General features: G+C 42.0%; 2 protein-coding genes across 9 annotated transcripts in view; one reads left to right on the top strand and one right to left on the bottom strand.

Moving 5' to 3' along the window:
• The window catches only part of MTRF1 (mitochondrial translation release factor 1), an 18,960-nt gene extending 15,923 nt beyond the window's left edge, over positions 1–3,037 (top strand). For 4 of the 6 annotated variants that reach the window (XM_015851717.2, XM_015851716.2, XM_015851720.2 and 1 more), the window contains one exon: positions 87–2,155. In XM_015851717.2, coding sequence (XP_015707203.1) covers positions 87–209 — 123 coding nt within the window. In that variant the 3' untranslated portion in view covers positions 210–2,155. Of the gene's footprint in view, positions 1–86 lie in introns of all 6 variants that reach the window. The other 2 variants (XR_004305937.1, XM_032442079.1) reach the window with 2 other exon arrangements.
• WBP4 (WW domain binding protein 4) overlaps positions 2,112–14,146 on the bottom strand; it is a 14,051-nt gene continuing 2,016 nt past the window's right edge. The window contains exons 2-10 of one of the 3 annotated variants that reach the window (XM_015851724.2): positions 13,147–13,219; positions 11,736–11,798; positions 11,517–11,640; positions 10,536–10,736; positions 9,606–9,661; positions 8,282–8,348; positions 7,201–7,358; positions 6,673–6,899; positions 2,112–4,983 (exon numbers count right to left, since the gene is read on the bottom strand). In XM_015851724.2, the coding sequence (XP_015707210.1) occupies positions 4,776–4,983; positions 6,673–6,899; positions 7,201–7,358; positions 8,282–8,348; positions 9,606–9,661; positions 10,536–10,736; positions 11,517–11,640; positions 11,736–11,798; positions 13,147–13,219 (1,177 nt within the window). In that variant the 3' untranslated portion in view covers positions 2,112–4,775. Of the gene's footprint in view, positions 4,984–6,672; positions 6,903–7,200; positions 7,359–8,281; positions 8,349–9,605; positions 9,662–10,535; positions 10,737–11,516; positions 11,641–11,735; positions 11,799–13,146; positions 13,220–14,146 lie in introns of all 3 variants that reach the window. The other 2 variants (XM_015851723.2, XM_032442080.1) reach the window with 2 other exon arrangements.

Here is a 14,146-nt window from a genome sequence, read left to right as displayed (position 1 = left end):
GCTCTGTGAGAACTCAGTAGTCACCTCTGCGGGACAGTACTGAGGTACTCTCTGTAATGCTTTGGTCTGCTGTTATTTTCTCATAGGAAATTCTGAGTGGGAAAGAAGAACTGGATAAGCTAATAAACAGGCTCCTGGAGTTTGCGGAGATGGAGGCTATCACAGAGTACCTAGAAAACCTGCAGTCTGTAGGAGGAGAAGGCTGCTGAAGACCTTGTGTGGAGCTAAGGCAGAACTGGGTTTGTAACTAAATAAAATGGAAACACTTATTAGGTGACAGATTGATCCAAATCTATGCCTCTGTTTTTCAATGTGTGCTATTGCTCTTTTCGTGCTTTGGCACAAATGAACTTTATGGGTTGAATTTAATACATCTCTCCTAGCAGAGAAGAGGCATTGATTACTGTGTGCACATACCTTCTGTCTTGGCAGCAGGGCTTTTTGAAGCCAGTTCTTCTCTTGTCCATTTTGCAGCTGGACAGATATAGATCAGGGTGATGGAGAAGAAGAAATACCACACACTGCATATTTTGCTCTGGAGGTAGGAGATGTCCAACCCAGGCTGGATGTGGCTCTGGGCAGCCTGGTCTGGTGGCTGGCAACCCTGCACATAGCAGGGTGTTGAAACTCCATGATCATTGTGGTCCTTTTCAACTCAGGCCATTCTGTGATTCTATGTGCTTGTCCAGGTGAAAGAACCTAAGCTCCCCTTATGTAGTTTAGAATCTGACCTTGTCAATAGTACTTATTTGTACCATTTTAATCCACCAATTGAGTGAATTTCCTAAATGGAGTCCTTTCAAAAGTCGCTCCATATTTTGATGCTTCATTTTGTTACAGGACAAGTACAAAGTCAAAGCTACTTTGAGAAGGGGCAGCCGTGCCCATCAGTGCTCTTGCAGGCATTCTTGGGTCAGCTGAAGGTGGGTGTGGACCACGTGCTGTGCTGGGTGCAGAAGTGCTTGCTATGAAGTCAAATGAAGACGACAACACTTTGGAAGGAGTTTGGTGGTGATAATGGGCAGCTTCCTGCTTCTTGACGGAAAGTGAGTTCACACTGCAGATGTATTTTAGTAAATAAGGTGCGTCTGGAATTCAGCTTCTGCCTTGATGTCTTTGGGAATGTGTGCCTGGCTCTGTGGGCAAACCAGGCATCTGTAGAGAGCTCAGCTTTAGCAGGGCCTGCATTCACGTTTTCCCTTAAGCACGCATTGTGCAATGTGTTCACACGCACTGGTGCGTGGGCAGGCAGCGGGCAGAAGCAGACGTGTTCACTTCTTAAACATCACCCAAAATGACTGTGATGCTGTCTACATAGGTATGAGTACATACAGTGCTCTCCTGAACTATACATACATTTTATCTATATCAATACTATTTATCATGATTTTTCAATAAACAAAACGTTAACTATAATGAAATATTCATAGAAACACAAACCAGCTTAGATTCAGAGGGGCCTCAAGGCCCAGCCAGCTCCAACCCTGTGCTGTGGGCAGTGCCACCCACCAGATCCAGCTGCCCAGGGCACCATCCAGCCTGGCTTTCAGTGCCTTCAGGAATGGAGAAAAGTTAACACATAAGGCGCTGTGATAGTGGAAAGATGGATTCTAACCTTCCATTCGTAAATAGACCAGTACTGCTATCTTATCTTGATTACTTTCAGTGAATCACCAGTGGAATGCAGAAGGGAATGTAGCAGAGATCCTGGCTCTGCAGATGGGTGTATTTTTATGACGCACTGAGCTGTTCACTATCACTGAGCCCCATCCCTGGATGCCCCATCCATGCAGGCATTCAAGGCCAGGCTGGATGTGGCTCTGGGCAGCCTGGTCTGGAGTTTGGCGACCTGCACATAGCTGGTGGGTTGAAAGTGGATGAAAAGTGTGGTCCTTTTCAACCCAGGTCATCCTATGATTCTGCCCCAAGCCTGTAACATTGCCTACAACAGTTCCTCCCAGCTTGGTGTCATCTGCAGACTTACTGAGGGTGCACTCAATGCTTGTGTCCACATCTTCTATAAGATACAGAACGCGACAGGCCCCAGTACTGACCAATAAATGTTAGGTAGTCTTAAAACACCTTGAATACGTGAGCAACAGCAATACAGATCATTTCAATAAAAGCTTTATTTGGTATTTCTGTATAAACTCCACTTCAAAGACTCGCAGTATTTTGTCATTGCAATAGAGAATTCTAAACAGAGAACAGCTGGTAACACAAAAGAAAATGATGGCTTTGAATGACTCCATGTTCCACACTGCACCCCTTCTGTAAAACAAGTGATGAAAAGCCCAAACCAAATCCCAAAGCTCAGTTGGTTGGTCGCAGCAATGACTCATGGCTCATAGGACAAACAGCAGGTAGAAGGTGAGACAACTCGAGAGGTGGATACAACAGAGGCGATGCCTGACAGACCACGAGCAAAGGGCTAAAGCAGCAACTGAAGGGATACAGACAGCTCGGAACCAAAAAGCACAAGGATGGAAGGGCTGCAAGCTCCATAATGAGGAGTGGAATGGATTCTATCCTGTGAAAACAAATCCTGGAGGAAACCAAAGAGCACGGAGCCGGCCTAAGGCCTCAGTAGGGCTGGGGACAGGAGGAGGTGTTTGCTAGCACGATGGTGACACAGAGGTTTGCATATATCGGAATACTGGAGGAAGACAGGTTGAGGAAGACACCAGTAGTTTAGACAAGGGTCAAACAACAACAAAAATTTGCCAAATTGGGAAAATCTGCTAACAGCGGCTCAAGGAAGCGAGTTTTGAACGCTTGTGTTATCAGATTGTTTTTCAGCATCTCCTTAAGGAACTTAACTACAGGTACCACAAATCACTGCCTATGACAGCTTGAACGTGACAAAACATCTCTGAGAACAGATGATAATATTTTGGGAACCTCACTGAAGAAAGAAATCTTTGGAGGACAGAAGCCTACAGAAGAGCGCTACTAAGAAAGTCATTTAATATACTTTAGGCTTGGAGTAACACAGGTACTGCAGGGCAAAAGAAAGAGCACAGAATGAGCACAGCAGGAAAAAAAACCTCACAAGGAAAAAAGTGTTCTTGAAGGCAAAGCCTGATCAGCTGCTACCTCAGCAGCTGGAAGTGGTGGAGGAGCAGAAAGAGCTGCTTGTAGTGGTCAGTCACAGGGCACCTGCAGCACACAGCACGATGTGATCATGTGGAAGAAAGATGTGGTGAAGGGATGTAGCAGGAATCACTCACAATACGCTATGGAAGTACTGGTGGCATCACATGCAGCCTTGACCTGCCAGCAATGTGCAGCTGAGGCAGGAGGAAAGGAGAAAGGAGATTTCTGCTCTATCTTTTCACGTGGAGAAGCAGCACGTATTCCTGCATCTATGAAAGCGAGAGCAGCCAGCAGTCATCCTGCGCCTCTGAGTGAAAATGCAGAGCTGGACACGAGAGAAAATACTTGGATTTCTCAAATAAACATCAGAAGAAATACAACCTTGACAAAGAAGCCAAAGAAACCACACAGGATTCAATTCAATACTTCATTCTCTTCCACACACACACACACACACACTAAAAACCATCACAGAGTAAAAAAACTAATTAAAAGAAAGGAGCTCAGCTTCCTTTGCAATATATGATAGATCAGATTCCTACTCTTGGGTCAGCTGATCCAACAGATGAGGTCATTTTCTCAAGGAAATCAAGTTCAGCAGTTTCCAACTGTATTTTGCTGTAGCTGGCAGTGCCGGCTGCCTTAACTCTGCTTTCTGACCGAGGCTCCCCTGAGCAAAGTGCTGTGAGCTTTAGAATTGGAGACACGTATTTGAATGGTTGCGCGATTGGAACCTTTGTGGCTCACTGTTTGGTACCCAGGGAAGCAGGATGTAGCGCTGTCTTCTCATGCAGCCAATGAATCTTGATAATGCTAATGAAGACCTGTTCCACCAGATTAAGAAACCAAACTTAGACTCCTTAAGATAGTCAACTGCTAAAAACCTGAGCGGCTAAGCCAGGACATTTCAGCCATCAGCCCTACAAACTGACCTTGTGTTTTCCTCTCTTACGGCACTCAGAATAATGAAGCCCCTCTCATCTCAGCTAACTCTGTCTGCAACTGCTCAGCTCATTCCTCTTGCAAAAGAGGAAAACCATCAGCCTCAACAAGCAGCAGGGATAAATCTTTTGGATGTTTTTTTTTTTTTTTCAGGACAATATCAAGCAATTTTTTTAATAGAAAAAGAGATAAAGAGGAAATGAGGCCAAAAAGAAAGAAAATTTGACATGTAAAAAGAAAATTCAAGTAGAGACAACAAAGCAAAATAAACCAGGATGAAAGCATAGAGAAATTCACTGCAACAGAGGTGGTTCCAGATAAATGAAGCTGAGGGATGACTTTACTCTCCAGACCAAGCCATTGATCCAGTTTCTGTGTAAAAATAAAAGGTCTGCATTATTTCCCCCAGATTAAGCATTTCTACATTGTCCCGTACTTAGAAAAGGGGTAAAAAAACCTGACACAACGTATCTAAAACAGCATCCGTGGAGCAAACTGAGCGTAGGTGGTGTGGCTAACATAAAAAATACATCTATTTACAATATTGCATAATTAATATAACACCAACTTCCATTCCAAAAGCAGTCACATCAAAATAAGAAAATATTACAACTCACATCTCTTTTAATATCTATAAATCCTTCGTTTCCATCCAGCATTTTTCTTTATAAAAGCCTGTTTAAAATATTAAACTTCTGATTCTCTCCAGCTTCATCAGAACCTGAAATGTTGAAGTATTACTGATCGTCCAGCCTTTGTCTTAAGTTTCTGGATTTCCCATTTTCGAATTTCCTCTTTTTAAACGTCGGCGCCCCTTCAGTCAGGTCTCCAAGGGAGGTCACTGTCTTCTCCTTAAATATCACCGTGCCTTCTTCTGGGACATCCAGCACTGGAGGCAGCACACTGTCATTCTCTGTACTAGGAAGCTCCAGGTCCACTTTTTCACTGCAAGGAGAGAGGGAAACAGAAGAGGGTTAATCCACGTGGAGAAGAGAACACAGTGTGCTACAGACAGTAACATCTATATTGAATGATCAAAGCAGCTTTGAGCTAGAGGCAAAGTCTTCTAGCCAAGATGATGTTCTTTCTTTCTTCAATGTGAGCTGGCTCACAAAAAAAGACCTCTGTTTTGCAGTGGTTATAGCATGCCCTCAGTACTCACCACGCAAACACTCATGTAAAAGACAGCCAAAGTCCCAGACAAAACTGTATCTGCTGCATAATTTAGAGCTAGAATGCTGTAGAACAGGGTGAGTATGAAGGGAAAGATTGATTTCCTTCTCCCAGAAGTAATTTTTCCAAACTGCTGGAGGGCACCATAACAGGAAACTGACCATAACAGACAGAGCGCTTAAGAAGAAACCGAGCAACCTCAGCCACCACACAATGCAACAACAGAGCAAAAAAACCACAAACAAGCAAAAATCCCTGATCAGATGCATGTCATGAAAACATCTGCTGTGAATCAGCTGCGAATGAGAAAGAGACATCATCCAGGTTTAATACATTGCCTTTACCAGACTACATGTTTTTGTCCTTCATCTCCTGATTTAAATCATTACAGAAAGTGTTTGAGAATATGGAGCACTTATCCATAATGACAGCAGAAAAGAGTTTCAGTGGATTTTGTGTTTCTTTCTTTTTGCTTAACTTTATTGGGAAATTAGGGAGCATGAAAGACAACAGCTCTAACAGAAATCTTTTAATACAGTGCGGGGTGAAAGTAAAATTGAACAAAAGAATTGCTGTTATAGGGGTTGTGTTCTTCAAGTGAACAATTAGAGTCAGCTGAGTACCCAGAAGTAAGAAATTATTTGCTGCCTGTATAAGCAACTCAGCCAACATCCTGGCATTCATTTCAGCAACCAGTGATTCCACAGGGAAGGAATTTAAAGCAATACTAACTAAGAAGAGATGATCAAACATCAGGTTGCTGCTGGTCCTAGAAGATTGAGATAGCTCTTGAAATCCAGGCAGAGTTAGCCTAACTAACTCATCAGAAAGAAACAGAATCTAGCATGGAAGCCTTTAGGAGCCCCTGAGAAAACTGCCTAAGTGGTTCCAAGGCTGGAAGGAGTTGAAAAAAAAAAACAATTACAGGAGCTGGACCAGATTGTTGAAGGAAATGATGATAAGGAACATAGGCTCAGTGTTACTACATTTAAATTGTTCTTACTTATCCTCTGAGAAAAATGATGCATGACAATTATCCTTCACTTCACTTTGCACTTGTGGAGGAAGTCCATTGAAAACGAAATGCCAATGCTGTTCACCATGGAGATCTATTATTTTATGGTAATCACCAAGCACTGGATTGACTCTGGAATGGTTGCCCAGGGAGGTGGTGGAGTCACCGTCCCTTGCAGAGTTCAAGAGGCATCTGGATGAGGAGCTATGAGATATGGGTTAGTGGTTTGCTGTAGCTACAGTAATGGGAGGGTGGTTGAACTTATGATCTTGTAGGTCCTCTCCAACCTTGTGATTCTATGATTCTAAGGAAAGAATTGTACTTCGGTTATGTTCCCAATCACTGCTCTGCTAATTCTGCCGGAAGTCAGAAGAAAAAGCTTCAGCTCTTGAAAAGATTCTGGAAACAAAACGTTATGAAAATTACTGTGGTAAAAAGATACTTACTCTGTTTCCTCTTCTTCTTCTTCATTTTTAATTGCTTTCCATTTTCCATAACTGTCGGTCTTAGATTCATCATTGGAGGCTTCTTTGGAAGCCAATGCAATCTTCTCTTTGTCGACAGCTTCTTCCTGCCATTTAACTTCCTGCCATTTAACTTCCCGCCACTTCCCATAAGGGCCTGACTTCTTAGCTTTGGGAGATTTCTCTGATTCTTCATCATTTTCTCCTTTCTTCTAAAGAGGAAAAAAACCCACCTTAAGCAAAAAAGCCTAAATAAAAACATAACGTAGCTCTATTTTTTTTTTATCTACTGCTCCTAATTTTTAACCAAGAGTAATGCGTGGTACTGGCTTATAATGATACACCTGCCAAAATATATAATGGTTCATTTTCAAATTAATATAGAAATTACAACCAGCTCCTTTTCAGTTAAAGGCATTCCCTCAAAGCCTCTTCATGGTCATCTTTACCAACAGAGGTCGGAAGCCGCCACGTGTGGCCATATGTGAAGAGAATGAAGAGAGAATTTACCTTTATGTTTGTTCCCGGACTTTGTCCTTCGTTTTCACTGTCTTCCTGCTCAGAGTCTGATTCAGATGCTCCGGAATCTGCTCCCTCAGAATGCTTGCCACGTTGACTGTTCTCATTTGAAGATGAAACAAAACCATCAGGTTTCTCCCATGTGGACACTGTCCAAAATATTTGAATAACCACATTATGCACATATCTGTCTACTTTTGCTTTGATGCCATCACCTTTTCAGAAGCAATGTCACCCTTTGCAAAATATACAGCAAATAATTTGGCACAAGAGCTTCAGCCTTTGTTCAATTCATTGTTCCCAGCAAAGATACTGTCCTAAAAGCTGAATTCACTGATGATAGAGATGACTGTAATCAGTGCTTAAGAAAAATATCACATGTAACAAATCATGGCCTATAAGACTCTGGCTCTCAGACAGGACAGACCACCTTGAGAGGTGCCTGTTTGATTTGAGTTATCCATTGGTGACAAAGAAAAGGGAACTGTGAGTCTCCTAGCTTTCAAGGAGGATAAATCTTCCCCCTCTGCATCTTGTCTCGGTAAGATTATGCCTTTAATAAAACTGCTGTCATGCAAACAAATGAAAACACGATTCTGAAAAGACACAAAAGAATCTGTAGAATATGACCTCATTTTTGTATTCCTTGATTAGAAGTATCCCAGCAAATAACTGAATAAAAATGAACACAGTTTTCTTAAAGCTGTTTTCAGTAACAACAACAAAAAAAGCAATAATTATTTTCTGTATATAATTTTATATAAGCTCTCAAATGCAACAGGACTGCTAATTTTCCAAATATTTCATCTATTTCCAAAGAAGCCACCAGTAGAAAACAGCACTTACCAGGCATGTTCCTATGCATATCCTGAGAAGGAGAGGTGTAAGAATGAAGCACATGAAGCTATGAAGCACAAATGCACACAGAGTGACAATCCAGGTACAAAGCCAACACAAAGTTAAGAGACAAGTATATTTCAACTGAGTAACAGCTCCACAAACGTGAAACATAATAATGGCCTCTGAAAACTCTCTTCTGAAGCAGGTTAACTGGAAACCAAGCTCGCCTTACCTCCTGTCTGTGTGTTGTAATAATAGGTGTGACCATCGTCACTGACACCTTCTACCCACACTGCTCCCTGAGAAAAAGACAAAGGAGTTAATTAAAAAAATACAAGACTTTTAAGGATCAACAAGAGCATCACAGTGAATCACACATTACTAATGGCTTAACGTCTTCCATACGAACTTCATTTCATGAATGGCAGCAACACATACAACTTTCACCACTCCTTAAATACTAACACTACTCATCTCCTTTTACTGGGTAGGATTTCTATGCAGCTTAATCAGACATTACTTTTGTTATTTAGATCCTGAGCATCCTAGAGCTTGGAGTTCTTTGAGGCTTTCAGCCCATATTTGACACTGGGCACACTAAGCATCCTACTGCAAACATGCTGTCAAGCACAACCCCACTCTGACTGGTAGCCTTCAATGTGCCTTTCCACTACTCAGTTCTCTGTACCTCTTGTGAAGCCCGAGGGGCGAGCAAACCTGTGAGCCCTTGATTGAGATCTGTAACGTTCCCAATTTCTTTAGCTCAGACTAAATAAAGGAGCAGTTAAATGCTTGCTTTTAGCAGTAGATGAGCTAACTAAAGACACCACAAAGTCACAGGTGGGGGTGAGGGAGGAATGGCAAAACACAGCCATGTGGCTTAGAAGAGATATCGGAGGGTGAGGGTGCGTATTCATGATAGAGCTGAGATGAGCTGACTTCAAGTTGTTGCCAAGAAGCTCCTTCTCTCCTCCATCTGGGCTTCCTGAAGCAGCATTTCTGACTGCCCAGAAACATGGAAACAAGCCTATGAAGCACTAACCAAAGCTCTGGGTTGAAAAGGACCACAATGATCATCCAGTTTCAAACCTCTGCTATGTGCAGGGTCACCAACCACCAGACCAGGCTGCCCAGAGCCACATCCAGCCTGGCCTTGAATGCCTGCAGGGATGGGGCATCCACAACCTCCTTGGGCAACCTGTTCCAGCGCGTCACCACCCTCTGAGTGAAAAACTGCCTCCTAATATTAGGAGAAATTCCACTGATGATTGACTTTCTGGCTTTGGACTATTCAGCAGGTCTGCCTGTCCCTTAAATAAGGAAGGCAGTACAATGATAAAAGGTTGCTTCTACACAGGTTCCATGGCTCTAAGAAACTTACAAAAAAGACCAATTATCACATAACTGTATCCTAAAGTGAGCACAAAAAAGGCATTAATATTTCATTAACTACTAAACATCACAATCTCAATGTCCTAAAGCAAGTAACTGTTCAGCTCATTCCTGCTAAGTACTTGCAAAGACAAAGGAAAACATGAAGAGCAGCGGTTGATTACCGTGTGTGAATTTTTACAGTTGCCTTGGAATCCTTTCGGTTTCTCCCACTGTGATTCTTAAAAAAGAACATATTTCACCCATCATTCAGTCCCGCTCATGATGATCATATTTAGAAAGAAAACAGATCTAAAAGTTATATCCCTGACATGTGCACACATACAAAGTGCAGTATGGATTCATCCCAATGCATTATCCCTCATCAAACTACAGTATGAACAGTAAAGCAAAGTGCCTTGATTACAGTTGGCTTTACCAGGATTAATCAGACTCTATGAACCACTGGTTGATACACAGATACTGGGAAGTTTGGTTAAAAAAAGCCAGTATAGGCCACAAGAAATTAAACACAGAGGATTATTTTACCTTTTGGAAGTTACCATGTAGAGAGAAAGAGTAAGGTAAACCAACACAGTCATTTCTATATTTCTAAGAAGCAGTTTGTGATGTCCTCATTAATCACACACACACACAAAAGGGATTGCTTTTATATTCTGAAGTAGATCATAACACATTGCTCCTCAACCAGTGTCCATCGGTTAGGAAAACATGGCAAGAAATAATCAGGTAACGATTCATAACTGCCCTTATTTACCAGTGCAATACTGATGCTGATTTAATTGCCCAATTAATCTCCTGGTAAGAAAGTATATTTAGAAAGAGCATAATTATGTTTGGCATATTTTAACATTTGAGAGTCTAAAAGTTTCTAGAAACAGTGGGATTACTGCATTATCTCATTATAACTTATTAACAAAAGGCAAATATAGTCCAATGTTCCTGATGCCCAAGTCTCGACTATTAAATATCAAAACTACATCTACTTGTTCATGTCTTAATAACCAGCTCAGTACAGAGGTGGTAGGAGGGTAAATGCAGGTGGCCTTCACTCATTTGTACGCAACAAGTTTATCTGCCTGGCTGTTTTTTACCTCCTGTTTTTGTATTGTAGTAGTAAGTGTAGCCTTCAGGTGACAGTCCTTGCACCCACTCCTTTGGTGACTCTGAGGTGCCCTCACGTGTCTTCTTTTTCTTCTCCTTCTTTTCCTTCTTTTCTTTCTTTTCCTTCTTCCCTTTACCTTCAGTTGTGTTACTCAGTGTTTTATTCTGCGTCGAACTGGGGCCAACTTCATCTTCAAGGAGAGATATTTAGTTTAAAAAGAAAGAAAACTGAAGTAATAATCTGAGCTGAAGTATTTGTCACTCATTAACAGCTACTACAAATAGGAAACTTTGTGTTACCCATCAGTTTTACACTCATTGTAGCTAAACTGAAATGACTACATTCAAAGAGCCTTTCATTTTAGCAATGCTACACTGTTACAAGGCCCAAGTATCAAAAGAGGAGTAGCAACATGAAGTACCAGGAGCAACCAGCTCTGACTAAAGCAAAAAGAAGCTGCCGGAGTTCTGAAACCACAGCTTCTACCGAAGCTTTACAGTACAGCCCTCCAAAAATGATCACGTTCTCACATGGACTGAACAAAGGTACTCGCTGAACTGCAAGATGAGAAAGTGATTCTAATCCCTACCTGGTACCACTGGGAGTGCAAGCTCTGCTGTTTGATATAAACTTGTCTCCAACTGGCACCAGTGAAACATGAAATTAACTATGGGAAACCACCCTGCTCACTCAGAGCACCAACTACAGCATAGATAAATCTATTTTGCTACTGCACTGTAAGTGTTCCGCCCCAGATCAGACCGTTCCATGCACCCAAGGACACCTGAACTAAAAACATTCTGTACAGCAGCTTCTACCACTGGCAATCTGCAGGCTTTTTTTAAGGAGCAAACGCAGCTCTGGAGGCCTACTCTCATATTGCTCAATCCTAATTTAACAAAATAACAAGCATTCCTATTCAATATTCTTTCAATTCTGCCTTTAATCCTTTGGCAGCTATATGAGCTACCTGGCTTAATTCCAAGCCTTTTCAAATCCTCTTGATACGCTTTCATTGCAGCCTCCTCCATTGCTGCAAATTCCTTGGACATGTTTTCTTCTTCTTTTGCTTTTTCCATGCTTTTCTTCCTAATCTAAAAGAAAACACAATAAGAACAAATTTCAACAAGTCTGGTAACAAAAGCAATTAAATGTTTTCGGATCTGTGAAAATAAGACGTTTGAATTACCTCGCTAATTCTTTTGGCCACATTTTCCTTGTGGTTTTTTCCTCTCTCATGAAAGTCTATGCTCTTAAGAAAACGAGAACAGAACAAGGATAAAAAACCAAGAAAAATTAATACATACTTTTCTTTAAGTGACTTACAATTCAGATAGACTAAACTCAGTTGAACAAGCCTTGAACATGCTTTGAAAACATTCCCAGCAAGGTCTATAGCTAGAAAACATTTGCTCACAGTTGATTCAGGAACATTTTGAGAAGCCAGCAAAGCTCCATAACGATATTTATGATCCAATTATAAACTTTCATATCCTATACTTATGAGATGATAATATTCTGCATTAGAGGCAATCTGGATTCCTTCCCTGTGCTGTTCTTCTGAGTAACATCCCTTGATTTTTTTTCCACTCGCTCTGTTGGCTTTCCTGCAAACCTTCCTAAACTATGCGGTTTATTTAGTATTAGAAATCTTAGCTCTGAGTCCTTTATTACAACATTCCAAATTGCACACAGATCTCATGGTCTCACTGGTCCAAAAATGTGAGAGCTAACAGAAAAGCCAAGATGGGAGAGCCGGGTAACCAATAGGACAGTCTGCAAGCCACAAAGCTGCTGGGGGAAAAAAGAAAAGCCATCAGAAACTGGAAGGAGTTCAGCAGTTCAGCAGCCCTCAGGTGTGACAGCTGGAGCTCTCACGTGGTTTGAACACTTAAGTGTTGAGAAGTCAAGTGCCTAAATCTGACCTGGTAACCCCAGAGGTTCTCCACACAAAAAGATGTGCAGAGGATGAATCTCATTTAAAGACAGGTTTGTAGGTTAGCCAAACCCCCTCCTTCATGCGTGACCCTTGTAAGTATGATAGAAACCTAAAGCAATGGGCTCACATCTGCACTTCTGAGTTACAGGTATGTAACTGTAAACCAGATGAAGTTCAGCTCCAGAACTACCTTTGGCATTAAATCAGGAGTGCAAAACTTGGTTTAGAAGTGAGAAACCAACGGGTCTCATGGTGTCTGCAAGTCAGCAACACCTTTCTGTAACTCACTAACATTTCTGTGGGCTGTGTGAAATGAGAGGAACATCCTTGACGTGCTCTGAACACTGGCTGTACCAGGCCTGACATATATAAACAGCACGTGGACAAAGCTTCAAGTCACACTGGATGTTACGTTACAAAACCTGAAGGAAAAGAAGGGCCAGATATATCGGCTCTTATCCTGTAATGCCAAGTCAAAGAGCACAACACACCATCTCGTGTTGTGTATGTGCTCCTCACATATCATTGATTGTCACAATTAAGTATTAGAAAGGCAGTTTTAAACAACGTTTCTCATGCATCAAGAAATCAGTAAAGAAGTGATTTTAATGACATCCCTGGTATTTCAGTATCAGTGGTATAGTACAGCAGGTGATCTTACAGGCCTGTTGTCTGCTATCCAGCACTTGCAATAATCGCAGAACTTTTTTGGCTGAGACTTCCAGTAATCGGCCCTGGGGAGGAGGAGAATAAGAAATAAATGACAAGCAATCTGAAGTGACAATCACAGGTTTATCATGCAAATAACCTCGGAAATTAACGTAGGCATCGACTCTGGGTTTGGATGAATGTCCATTTTGGGTACTGACGGCAGTAACATAAAATCAGTACTGGATGATGTGGAGGGATCCAAGAACTGTGTGCTGTGTGGACCCAGACAAAACAGAGCAGTGCTTTGGGTGCTCCAGTAGAACAATGTGAGTATTCCTGAAGGTGCAATTTGGATAAGGAGTTGCCCAAAAACATGCAGAAAACCCTTCAGAGCCCCACAGCCGCTGTGTTAAAGTACTTAACAGCAAAACAAAGGACTCCTCCAATGATTAGATTAAAGGCTGCTTCTTCACTGTTCAAAATTATAAGCAGGATGAATGCACCCAACAAATACTCATCAACCTGTAAGCAGGTTGTGTTTGCAACATGCAGCTTTTCAAGCAGTTCTCTGAAAAGCTTGAAAGCTGCTGGGCTTCCTGGTGCTCAAGACCAGGTTGGACGGGGCCCTGGGCAACCTGATCTAGTAAAGGTGTATGTTTGGTGGCCCTGCCAGGCAGGGGGGTTGGAACTACATGATATCTTGAGGTTCCTTTCCAACCCAGGTAATTCTGTGATTCTGTGTGATTCTGTGATTCCTCCAGGTTAAACAGAAATCTGCTCATCCCTACACGGTGAGCCTTAAACCTGGGAGATCACTCAGCTGCACATTTAATTACAAGGCTTTGGAGATTCATATCCCAAAACTCACTGAGGCCAAAGCCTGGGTAACCTAATGCTGGTTGATATCCAGCTGGGTGTGGGGGGAGTTCAGAGCTCAGAAATGTACCTCATGTCCCTTTGCCTTATTTGACCTGTAGCTCCTGAACTGCCCCCAAACCCTTTGACATCAT

The sequence above is a fragment of the Coturnix japonica genome, chromosome 1 (assembly GCF_001577835.2).
Source record: "Coturnix japonica isolate 7356 chromosome 1, Coturnix japonica 2.1, whole genome shotgun sequence".
Classification (NCBI taxonomy): domain Eukaryota; kingdom Metazoa; phylum Chordata; class Aves; order Galliformes; family Phasianidae; genus Coturnix; species Coturnix japonica.
Note: the sequence above shows the minus strand (reverse complement) of the source record. Positions and strands in the feature narration are given on the sequence as shown.